Source organism: Balaenoptera acutorostrata, chromosome 3 (genome assembly GCF_949987535.1).
Source record: "Balaenoptera acutorostrata chromosome 3, mBalAcu1.1, whole genome shotgun sequence".
NCBI lineage: Eukaryota > Metazoa > Chordata > Mammalia > Artiodactyla > Balaenopteridae > Balaenoptera > Balaenoptera acutorostrata.
The window spans coordinates 126,063,102-126,075,298 of NC_080066.1; the positions used below are offsets into that span (position 1 = coordinate 126,063,102).

At 35.9% G+C, this 12,197-nt stretch overlaps 1 protein-coding gene across 2 annotated transcripts in view; it reads left to right on the forward strand.

Annotated features, from left to right (window-relative positions):
* TOGARAM1 (TOG array regulator of axonemal microtubules 1) overlaps window positions 1-12,197 on the forward strand; it is a 79,424-nt gene that overhangs the window by 39,086 nt on the left and 28,141 nt on the right. For both annotated transcript variants that reach the window (XM_057542380.1, XM_057542379.1), the window contains exons 9-11: window positions 8,192-8,290; window positions 10,324-10,496; window positions 10,982-11,126. In XM_057542380.1, coding sequence (XP_057398363.1) covers window positions 8,192-8,290; window positions 10,324-10,496; window positions 10,982-11,126 — 417 coding nt within the window. The remainder of the gene's footprint in view (window positions 1-8,191; window positions 8,291-10,323; window positions 10,497-10,981; window positions 11,127-12,197) is intronic.

Here is a 12,197-nt window from a genome sequence, read left to right on the forward strand (position 1 = left end):
CAACTCTAAACCAAACATATACTAGGTCTATCTGGCCCACAAGAATAAACATGTTCAAAACCAAACTTACCTTCCTTTCTGGACCTGCTCCTCCTCCTTTTTTATCTATTTTTATTAGCAGCATTACCATTTTCCCAGTTACGGAGACTTAAAACTTTAGAGTCATCTTTTCTACTTCTCCTTATCCTCCAGGTTCAGGCAGTGACCAATCCTACCAATTCTTTTCAGTTTAATTTGGGCTTTCATTACTTCTTCCCTGGATAATTACAGTAGCCTTATGATAAGACATTTTCTCACTTATTTTCAGTTCTTTTTAATTAAGGCTACATACTCTTCCAGAATTATCTTTCTAAGGTACAGTCATCATCTCTTCCATACTCAAAACCTTGAGTGGTTTTCACAGAATAAATTTCCTACTCTGTAGCATAATTTTTAAGACCCTTAATAATCTTGCCTCAGCTTACCTTTCTTGCGTTACCTCTTACTATACTTCTTTTCATGCCCAGCGCTCTAGAATTCTTAATACTAGAAGTTTTCTTGGTTTGTATGTACAGTCTGCATTGATGCCCTTTCCTAATCTTAATGTGTCCAGATCATGTCTGTTTTTTGAATACTGGCTAAAAGCCATTTCTTTAGGAAGCTCTCCCCATGTTTCTGGTCTGGAGTAGTATAAGCTAAAGTTAAGATACTGTCATCTTTATATCCCTATTATGTTTTGTATATAGTGGTGTTCATGCCACATGTTAAATGAATGGAGTGGTGATTAGCCAACCAAAACTAATAGTGTGGCCTTGGGCACGATCAGACAAAACTTGCATCCTCAAATAATCAGGTTAAAGTAAACATTGAGTGCAATGCTGAAAGGAATAAAAAAGACTTCCAAAAGAAATATTGGCAATGAATGGCAAATGTGAATGGATTCCTTTTACAAGAAACTTCAGACTTTTTTAGGATTAGCTCTCAGAACCACCTCTTCTTCCTTTCCTCTGCTGGTTGTCCCTTTGAACCTGCCCATATTCTAGCATATTATCCTGGAGCCCCAATTAATGATTTGAGAAAGTGATTAAGATGGATGCTTGGAGTGTTAGCAAACTAGATTCCATGAGTTAATATTTTCTCTTTCTCTGTTTGAATGAATGGGACAGAAATAACAACAAAAAAAGATTATATAAGGATAGTTCATATGCAAAAAATCTTTAAGCATATTTTTTCTTTATATGTTAGAATTGAGATTTGAGCAATATTTCTTTCAGTAATTCTTTGCTTAGAAGAAACTGTAGGGTAAAAAGTAAAAGTAACATTAAAAATGATGTTATGATCGCTGCTCATTAATTATTTCCAGTTCTCCTTTTGGCTAATCAGCAGGAATACACTTCTCTGATCCTTTGCAGTTAGATGATCACATGAGTTTCTTTAACCAATGAAACGTAATCAGAAGTGACATGTGGGTAGAAGGGCTTTAGAACAGGTTCATGATTCTCTTTTTCCATCTTCCTCCTGCTACTATGATTATGATGTTCTAGGTGATGAACCCTGGTCCTTGAGTAAGGATTATATGGAGCAGAACCTCCCCCCTGTTTCAAGAACGAATATTATATGATTGAAAAATAAAGCTTTGTTTTGTTAAGGTAAAAAAAAAAAAAAAACCAAAAAATGGTGTTATGTCAGCCTCTTTTATAAATGAAATTAAACTACTTAAATATGTTTTTTATGTGTTTTCTCATGAGATTTGTCTAATTATCAATCATCTCTTAATAGTTTATGTATAGATTTTATGTTTGTGAACTATTGTGGAGCAAATTGTTCCATTTACTGAGATTTTTTTCTCTTTGTCACCAAACACTTTTTGGGGCTACCTGATGTTTCTGTCAGTTGACCCTAAATTAATTATATTTTGCTTTCCATTTTTTCTGCCTTATAACATTCATCTAACATTTATTGAGCACCTACTATGTGCCAAGCACTGTACTGACGGTCTCTGGAAAAGAATGATAATCAAAACTAGACATAGGTCCTATCCCCATAGAGCTTACAGTCTAGTAGGAGAGAGGATAATTAAATAAATAATCACAAACTGAGCTGGAAGTTAACCTAGGAAAGTACAGATTGCTGTAAAATTGACGTGATCTGTTCCTGAGGGTTAGAAGCTTTTCTTCAAAGTTATCCTTTTGTTGGTTGATTATCATGTGGTGATTACTTTCTTTTATATCTTTTCCACTCTTTTTTTTTTTTTTTTGGCTCTGTCAGGTCTTCGTTGTTGCGCTTGGGCTTTCTCTAGTTTTGGCGAGTGGGGGCTACCCTTTGTTGCGGTGCATGGGCTTCTCATTGCAGTGGCTTCTCTTGTTGCAGAGCATGAGCTCTAGGCATGCGGGCTTCAGTAATTGTGGCACGTGGGCTCAGTAGCTGCGACTCGCGGACTCTAGAGCGCAGGCTCCGTAGTTGTGGCACATGGGCTTAGTTGCTCTGTGGCATGTGGGATCTTCCTGGACCAGGGCTCAAACTCATGGCCCCTGCATTGGCAGGAGGATTCTTAACCACTGCACCACCAGGGAAGTCCCGTCTTTCCCACTCTTAACTTTGGCATGTATAAACTCCTTAAGTGTTTAAAGGTTTCTTTTCTCTCTAGTGCCTGGTCTGAACTAGGTTTCTTTTTTTTAATTGAAATATAGTTGACTTACAATATTGTATTAGTTTTAGATATATAGAAAAGTGATTCAATTATATATATATTTTTCAGATTATTTTCCATTATAGGTTATTACAAGATATTGAATATAGTTCCCTGTGCTGTAAAGTAAATCCTTGTTGCTTATCTATTTTATGTATAGTACTGTGTATATGTTAATCCCATACTCCTAGTTTATTACTCCCTTCCCTCCCATTTCCATTTGGTAACCAGAAGTTTGTTTTCTATGTCTGTGAGTCTGTTTCTGTTTTGTATATGAATTCATTTATATTATTTTTTATATTCCACATATAGTGATAGCATATAATATTTGTCTTTCTCTTTCTGACTTACTTAGTATGATATTCTCTAGATCAATCCATGGTGCTGCAAATGGCAATATTTCATTCTTTTTTATGGCTGAGTAGTATTCCATTGTGTATGTGTATATATGTATGTATGTATACATATATTATATATATATAATATATACATATACATCACATCTTCTTAAACCAGTCATCTGTTGATGGGCACTTGTGTTTTTTCCATGTCTTGACTATTGTAAATAGTGCTGCAGTGAACACTGGGGTGCATGTATCTTTTCAAAGTAGTGTTTTCATTTTTTTCTGGATATATACCCAGGAGCGGAATTGCCGGATCATGTAATAGTGTTTTCCATTGTGGTTGCACCAATTTACAGTCCCACCAACAATGTACAAGGGTTCTCTTTTCTCCACCTCCTCTCCAGTATTTATTATTTGTAGACTTTTTGATGGTAGCCATTTTGACCGGTACCTCGTTGTGATTTTGATTTGCATTTCTCTAATGCTTAGCAATGTTGAGCATCTTTTCATGTGCCCATTGGCCATCTGTATGTCTTCTTTGGAGACATGTCTGTTTAGGTCTTCTGCCCATTTTTTGAGTTTGTTTTTCTGATACTGAATTTTATGAGCTATTTGTATATTTTGGATATTAACCCTTGTTGGTCACATCAATTGCAAATATTTCCTCTGATTCCCTAGGTTGTCTTTTCATCTTGTTTATGGTTTCCTTTGCTATGCAAAAGCTTTTAAGTTTGATTAGGTCCCATTTGTTTATTTTTGCTTTTATTTCTTTTGCCTTGGGAGACTGATCTAAGAAAACATTAGTACAATTTATGTTTGAGAATGTTTTGCCTGTGTACTGTTCTAGAAGTTTTATGGTGTCATATCTTACATTTAGGTCTTTGTGGGTTTATTTTTGAATATGGTGTGGGGTAGTGTTCTAATTTCATTAATTTACATGTAGCTGTCCAGCTTTTCCAACACCACTTGCTGAAGAGACTGAGAACTTCTCAAACATAGAGAAGGAAACAGATATCCAGGTACAGGAAACACAGAGGGTCCCAAACAAGATGAATCCAAACACCCACACCAAGACATATCATAATTAACATGGAAAAAGTTAAGGAGAGGATTCTTAAGACAGCAAGAGAAAAACAAAGAGTCAAAGAGTCAGTTACAAGGGAACCCCCATAAGGCTATCAGCTGATTTCTCTGCAGAAACTTTGCAGTCCACAAGGGAGTGGCATGATATATTCAAAGTCCTGAAAGGGGAAAACCTGCAACCTAGGATACTCTACCCAGCAAGTTTATCACACAAATCAAAAACATACATAGATTCACAAAAACCAAAAAGAAAGGAACTCCAACATAATACACAATCATCAAACCACAAAAGGAAAAACAAAAAGAAGAAATGAACAAAGAAGAACTACAGAATCAACTGGGAAACAAGGTTTAAAATGGCAATAAGTACATACCTATTAATAATCACTTTAAATATCAATGGACTAAATACTCCGATCAAAAGACACTGAATGGCAGATTGGATAAAAAAACAAGAACCTGCAATATGCTGCCTACCAGAGACTCACCTTAGGGCAAAGGACACACACAGATTGAAAGTGAGGGGATGGAAAAAGATATTTTATGCAAATGGAAATAACAAGAAAGTGGGAGTAGCAATATGCATATCAGACAAAATAGACTTTTTTTTTTCTTTTTTTAATAAATCTTTGTTGGAGTATAATTGCTTCACAATACTGTGTTAGTTTCTGCTGCACAGCAAAGTGAATCAGCCATATGCATACATATGTCCCCATATCCCCTCCCTCATGAGCCTCCCTCCCATCCTCCCTATCCCACCCCTCTAGGTCATCGCATAGCACCGAGCCGATCTCCCTGTGCTATGCTGCTGCTTCCCACCAGCCAACTATTTCACATTCAGTAGTGTATGTATGTCGATGCTGTTCTCACTTCACCCCAGGTTTGCCCTCCCACCCCATGTCCTCAAGTCCATTTTCTAAAGACAAAATAGACTTTAAAACAAAGTTCATAAAGAAAGACAAAGAAGGACATTATATCATGATAAAAGGATCAATACAAGAAGAGGATATTATTCTCATTAACATATATGCACTCAGTATAGGAGCACCTAAATACACTATATAAAACAAATACTAACAGACATGAAGAGAGAAACTGATAGGAATACAATAATACTAGGAGACTTTAACACCCCACTGACATCAATGGACAGATCTTCCAGACAGAAAGTCAATAAGGGAACAGAGATCCTAAGTGATGCAATAGACCAGTTGGACTTAATTGACATCTATAGGACACTACATTGAAAAAACCCAGAATACACATTCTTTTCAAGTGCCCATGGAACATTCTCTGCAATAGATGACATACTAGGTCACCAAACAAGCCTCAACAAATTTAGGAGGATAGAAATTATTTCAAGCATCTTTTCTAACCACAATGGTATGAAACTGTAGAAATCAGCCACAGAAAGAAAAATAAGAAAAAAACCCATCACATGGGTATGGTACTAAAAACATGGTACTAAAAAACCAGTGGGTAAACGATGAAACCAAGGAGAAAATCAGAAAATACCTCAAGACAAGTGACAATGAAAATACAACTTTACAAAATCTATGGGATGCAGCAAAAGCATTTCTAAGAGGAAAGTTTATAGCAAAACAGACATTCCTCAAGAAACAAGAAAAATCTCAAATAAACAACCTAACCTACCACCTAAAAGAACTAGAAGAAGAAGGACAAACAAAACCCAAAGTCAGCAGAAGGAAGGAAATAAATATCAGAGAGGAAATAAATAGAGATCAAAAAAAATAAAAAGAAGATCAATAAAAGCAAGAGCTGGTTTGTTTGTTTGTTTTTAAGATAAACAAAATTGACAAACCTCTAGCCAGTCTCACCAAGAAGAAAAGAGAGAGGACCCCGAAAAAACGTAAGAAAGTAAAGAGAAATAACAACTGATACCACAGAAATACAAAAAGTCATGAGAGAATACTATGAAGAGTTATATGCCAACAAATTGGACCAATTTTTAGAAATATACAGCCTGCCAAAATTTAGTCAAGAAGAAACATATTTTGAACAGACTGTTCACTAGAAGTGAAATAGAATCTGTACTTAAAAAAGCTCTCTGCAAGCAAAAATCTAGGACCAGACAGCTTCACTGGGAAATTCTACCAAACATACAAGACCTTACACATATCCTTCTCAAACTATTCCAAAGGATTGAAGAGGAGGGAACACTCCCAAATTCATTCTATGAAGCCACTGTCACCCTGATACCAAAACCAGACAGACATTAAGAAAAGAAAAAAGAAAGAAAATTACAGACCAATATGTTTCATAAACATAGATGTACAAATCCTCAACAAAATATTAGCAAATATTTTTTGATTTGGTCCAGTGGTTAAGAATCCACCTTCTAATGCAGGGGACGTGGGTTCGATCCCTGGTCGGGGAACTAAGTTCCCACATGCTGCAGGGCAGCTAAGCCCGTGTGCCGCAGCTACTGAGCCCACACAGTCTAGAGCCCATGTGCCACAACTAGAGAGCCTGCATGCCACAACTGCTGAGCCCGCGCACTCTGGAGCCCATGCGCCACAACTAGAGAGCCTTTGTGCCGCAGCTACTGAGCCTGCGCACTCTAGAGCCCGCGTGCTGCAACGAAAGATCTCGCGTGCCACAATAATGATCCTGCATGCCACAACTAAGACCCAACACAGCCAAATCAATCAATCAATCAAAAAAAAACTTTCCAAAATATTAGCAAACTGAATCCAACAATACGTAAAACGGATCATACATCACGATCAAGTTGGATTCATTTTAGGGTCACAAGGATGGTTCATCATAATCAATCAATCAATGTGATATATCAATACTACATCAACAGGAAGCCATATGATCATCTCGATAGATGCAGAAAAAGCATTTGATAAAATTCAACATCTATCCATGGTAAAAACTCTCACCCAAGTGGGTATAGAGGGAACATATCTCAAAAGCCATTTACAACAAACCCACAGCCAACATAATACTCAATGGTGAAAAGGTAAAAGCCTTCCCACTAAATTCAGGAACAAGACAAGGATACCTGCTCTCACCACTTCTATTGAGCATAGTATTGGAAGCAATCAGACAAGAAAAAGAAACAAAAGGTATCCAAATCGGAAGGGAGATGGTAAAACTGTCCCTATTGGCAGATGACATGATACTCTATGTAGAGATGCCTAAAAACTCCACACAAAAATTATTAGAACTAATAGATGAATTCAGCACGGTAGCAGGATACAAGATTAATATACAGAAGTCTGTTACATTTCTTTACACTAACAATGAAATATCAGAAAGAGAAGGTTAAAAAAAAATCCCATTTAAAATCACATCCAAAAAAAAAAATAGTACCAGGACTTCCCTGGTGGTTCAGTGGTTAAGACTCCACACTCCCAATGCAGGGGGCATGAGTTCAATCCCTGGGCAGGGACCTAAGATCCCACATGCCTCATAGTGTGGCAAAATGAAGAAATGAAATGAGTGAAAGACCTATATGCCGAAGACTCTAAAACATTGATAAAGGAAATTGATGATGATTTTAAGAAATGGAAAGCTATCCCGTGCTCTTGGATTGGAAGAGTTAATGTTGTTTAAAAGTCCATACTACCCAAAGCAAACTATACAGAGTTAATGTGATCCCTATCAAAATACACATGGCATTTATCACAGAACTAGAACAATAATACTAAAATTTATATGGAACCACAAAACACCCAGAATTGCCAAAGCAATCCTGAGGAAAAAAGAACAAAGCTGGAGGCATATCCCTTCGAGACTTCAAACAATACTGCAAAGCTACAGTAATCAAAACAGCGTGGTATTTGCACAAAAAAAGACATATAGATCAATGGAACAGAATAGAGAGCTCAGAAGTAAACCCACACACCTACAGTCAATTAATCTATGACAAAGGAGGCAAGAATACACAATGGACAAACCAGGTATTCTAATTATAAATATTTATTGAGTTAATGAACATGCGTAAATATATAAATTGTGAATTCTTTGTATGAAGTTGGTTTTCAGTTTTAAAAGACCGTGTTATGATATCCTAAAATACTATATAAGTATGTATTTTTTAATGTGGGTTTTTTTGTTTCTTTAGGATTTACAGGGTCATCATCAAATTTCCACCAAATTTCCAGTTTCGACTTTATGTCTACAAATACCTTATCAGAAGACTCAGTAGTAGTTGTTGGAAAAGGTATTTCAAAGTTTTTTAGCTTTTAATTGAATATGTTCTTCACATATAAGCAAAGCATATCAATAAAGAATAGAGAAGAGTGTGATTCAGGTGTTGAATAGAACTTTCTTTTTAAAAAATTATTAAATTGAAAGAATTAAAAGTGAATACGTAACATGACATTTCTATCCTCTGATGAAACAATGGTAAATTCATGTCAGTAATTTTCAGAGATGTATTATGTGACAGGTGCAGTTTAGGTACTTCTAAGACACTTTTAGGATAGCTTAGACCATTTTACCACAGTTTAAATTCAAATAGTAGTCCTTATTGATCGACTTTGTCATCAATATAAATTAATATAATTGTATTGTCTCCCATGCAAAGACTAGACAAATCTTAATTAATATCATATATTTTAGGGGGGTTAGGAAACCTTTGAACAGCATGTTTGCAAATATCCTTTAAAACTAGTGTTTTTTTTTCCCCCAACTTTATTGAGGTATAATTGACAAATAAAATTGTAAGATATTTAAAGTGTACAGTGTGATGATTTGATATCCATATACATTGTGAAAGGATTTCCCCATCAAGTTCATTAACACAACCCAACTAGATTCCTTTTTAATTTTTTAATTAAATTAAATTTAAATTAATTTAACTTAAAATTTAATTTAAAGCACTTTTTAATTTTTTTTAAATTAATTTATTTATTTTTAGCTGTGTTGGGTCTTCGTTTCTGTGTGAGGGCTTTCTCTAATTGCGCCAAGCGGGGGCCACTCTTCATCGTGGTGTGCGGGCCTCTCACTATCGTGGCCTCTCTTGTTGCAGAGCACAGGCTCCAGACGCGCAGGCTCAGTAGTTGTGGCACACGGGCCAGTTGCTCCGTGGCATGTGGGATCTTCCCAGACCAGGACTCAAACCCGTGTCCCCTGCATTGGCAGGCAGATTCTCAACCACTGCGCCACCAGGGAAGCCCTTAAAATTTAATTTAAATTAAATTTTAATTTAATTTTAGTTTAATTTTAATTTCAATTCTAGTTGAAAAACTAGAATATGATGATAGACATTGAGGGTGTACATCTTATTTTTGGTAAATAGAATGAAATGCTCAGAAAGCTTTCCTAACTTCTTTGCTTGATAGAGTCTTATTAAGTTAATTTAAGACCCTCCTTAGGGCTTCCCTGGTGGCACAGTGGTTAAGAATCCGCCTGCCAACGCAGGGGACATGGGTTCAAGCCCTGGTCCAGGAAGATCCTACATGCTGCGGAGCACCTAAGCCCATGCACCACAACTACTGAGCTTGCGCTCTAGAGCCCACGAGCCACAACTACTGAACCCGTGTGCCACAACTACTGAAGCCTGCGCACCTAGAGCCCGTGCTTCGCAGCAAGAGAAGCCACCGCAATGAGAAGCCCACACACCGCAACGAAGAGTAGCCCCCGCTCGCCGCAGCTAGAGAAAGCCCACATGCAGCAACAAAGACCCAACGCAGCCAAAAATAAATAAATTAAATAAATAAATTTTAAAAATATATATATAATTTAAAAAAAGACCCTCCTCAGATTGGCTCCAACCTACCATTGTAAACTTGTTTTCTGTTTTTCCTCTGTTTGCCTTGTGCCCAACCAAACTTATTCACTCCACATACATGCTTTCTACTTGTTCAGCTCTGCTTATGAGCATCCCATCTCATAGGACGTCCTCCCCTCCTTCCTCACTTGTCTATCCAAATTCTTTGTGTCTTCCAATCCCAGCTCAAATCCTTGCTCTTTGAAACCATCTTAAACACCCAGCTCACCCAACCTTTCTTTCTTGTGAACTCAGAACTTACAATACGGTGTTCTCATTTGATATTATCATGAAATATCTTGTGGTACCTCTTATATTATCATCCTGTTAGAGTGTTTTTATATTTTGTGATTATTTAACATGTTTTTCTTATTAACTATATCGTATACTTCTTGAAGACAAGAGCCTTGTCTTAAAACTTTGCTGTCCAGAGTAACATCACATAAATACTTAATGACAGTTTGATGGTTGGTTGCTTTCAGGGGTATTTGGAAGTCCAGTCCCAGCACCAGCAACCTGCAGCCAATCAGTGATATCTTCTGTGGAAAATGGGGATACGTTTTCAGTTAAAATTACTGAACCACCATCAGGGATTTATGGAAGAGCAGTCCAGCAGAGTATTCCATCACGTGTTGATGTTGAGAATGAAAAAGATGTAAGGTTATTTACTAATTATTAGGATAAATTCAATGATGCATCATTGTTTTGTGTATATCAGATTTGGGGTAGTGAAAGTGTTTTGATTAAAATTTTTTAAATCTCAGTGTAATTGAAATTCCTGAACTTTAATCATTTAAATGATAGATTATTCTCCTTTCCCACCAAATATGTTGTCATTCTGGTGTAAAGTAGCTAGTATACTTTATACTCTACATGTACTTTATATACATATATGTATGTGTATGTATATATTCAACAATTTCCTAGGATATCCTCAGGGAGTAACAAACTAGTATCTTGAGGCACAAATTTAGTTGGAGATTAGCACTAGGTAATTCTACTCAGTTTTAGAATTACTGAAATAAGGACTAAGAAATGTATAGTTTATTTTGTATAGCTTACAGTTGTCTAAGATGAAGATAGTTATTTTAAATGTCAAACTCCCTGAATGATTTCAGATATTTCAACTTTTTCATGCAGATTAAAGTTTCTATTTCAAAATCTACTTATGACAAGATGAGACAAAAGAGAAAAGAGGAAAAAGAACTTTTTTACATTAAAGATTGTGAGAAGAATCCTTGGGAACGAATGAAACATACAGGAACTGAGAAAATGGCATCTGAAAGTAAGTGGAATTTAACATTTTCTGTGGTTTTATTTAACTCGTAGTATTCTAAAACTAATGTACTATAGTTTAACTGAGGTTGATATATGGCTAATAGTGGAATATGTTGAACTATAACACTGAAATTTGAAAGACCCGGTAACTTCTAACTATTGTAATAAATATTGTTTCTTATAAAAAGGAAGCTGATTGATTGTTTTTCTCCCTTCTAGACTTAAATATTTTGGGGGATGAGGTGGGAATATCAAAAAAATGAGAGTTCTCCTTTAGAAAATATTGCCTTCAGCCCTCCATTGAAAAAAAGAGGCCAGTTTAAAAAGGTCACCATCTTTAGTGTTTTCAGATTCAGGTAAGATATGTTTAAATATAGGGAGTAATGTCACAAATGCTTATTTAAGTTGAAGAGACCACATGTGGTTCAATGCATTTTGTGATGGAGAGAACACTAAACCAGTAGGAGTCAGTAGACAGACCTGGCTTCTTTAGTATTAGTTCTGCCTTTTAATTAGCTGTGTGACCTGAAAACAGGCCTCTATTTTCTGGCCATGTAAAATATCTAAACTATCTGAAAGGTCCAGATTATCTCAAAGATCTCGTCCTTGTTCCCTGCAAATATTCTTGTTTCACTGAGGGCAGTATTCCATTTTATAGCTAAGGTAACTGAGATTGTGAAGCTGGTTTGTTAGATCATGATAAAAAATCATTGCATTTATCATTTATTCAGCTAGTCATTGAGTACTTAATAGGTGCTATACCTGGTCAAGATTAAGCTCCATGTTTCCTGTGCTATTTTTAAAAATATTGAATAGGTCTTAGGTATAGTAGCAGCTAGGAAAATCAGAAATTGAAATGAAAAATTGTGTGAACTATAATAAACAGTAAAAATTACTGCTTATTATTTTTGTTATTATTTTTTTTCTAAGGAATAAACTGTATGAACTATAACGAACATTCTTAAATTGATGTTGGGTCTGAAGTCCAGGTGTGAACAAAAAACCCAAGAAGTATAGAAAACGTATATTTATAAATGTGATCTTAGACAACATACTTAACCTCTCCCTAAGATAAATA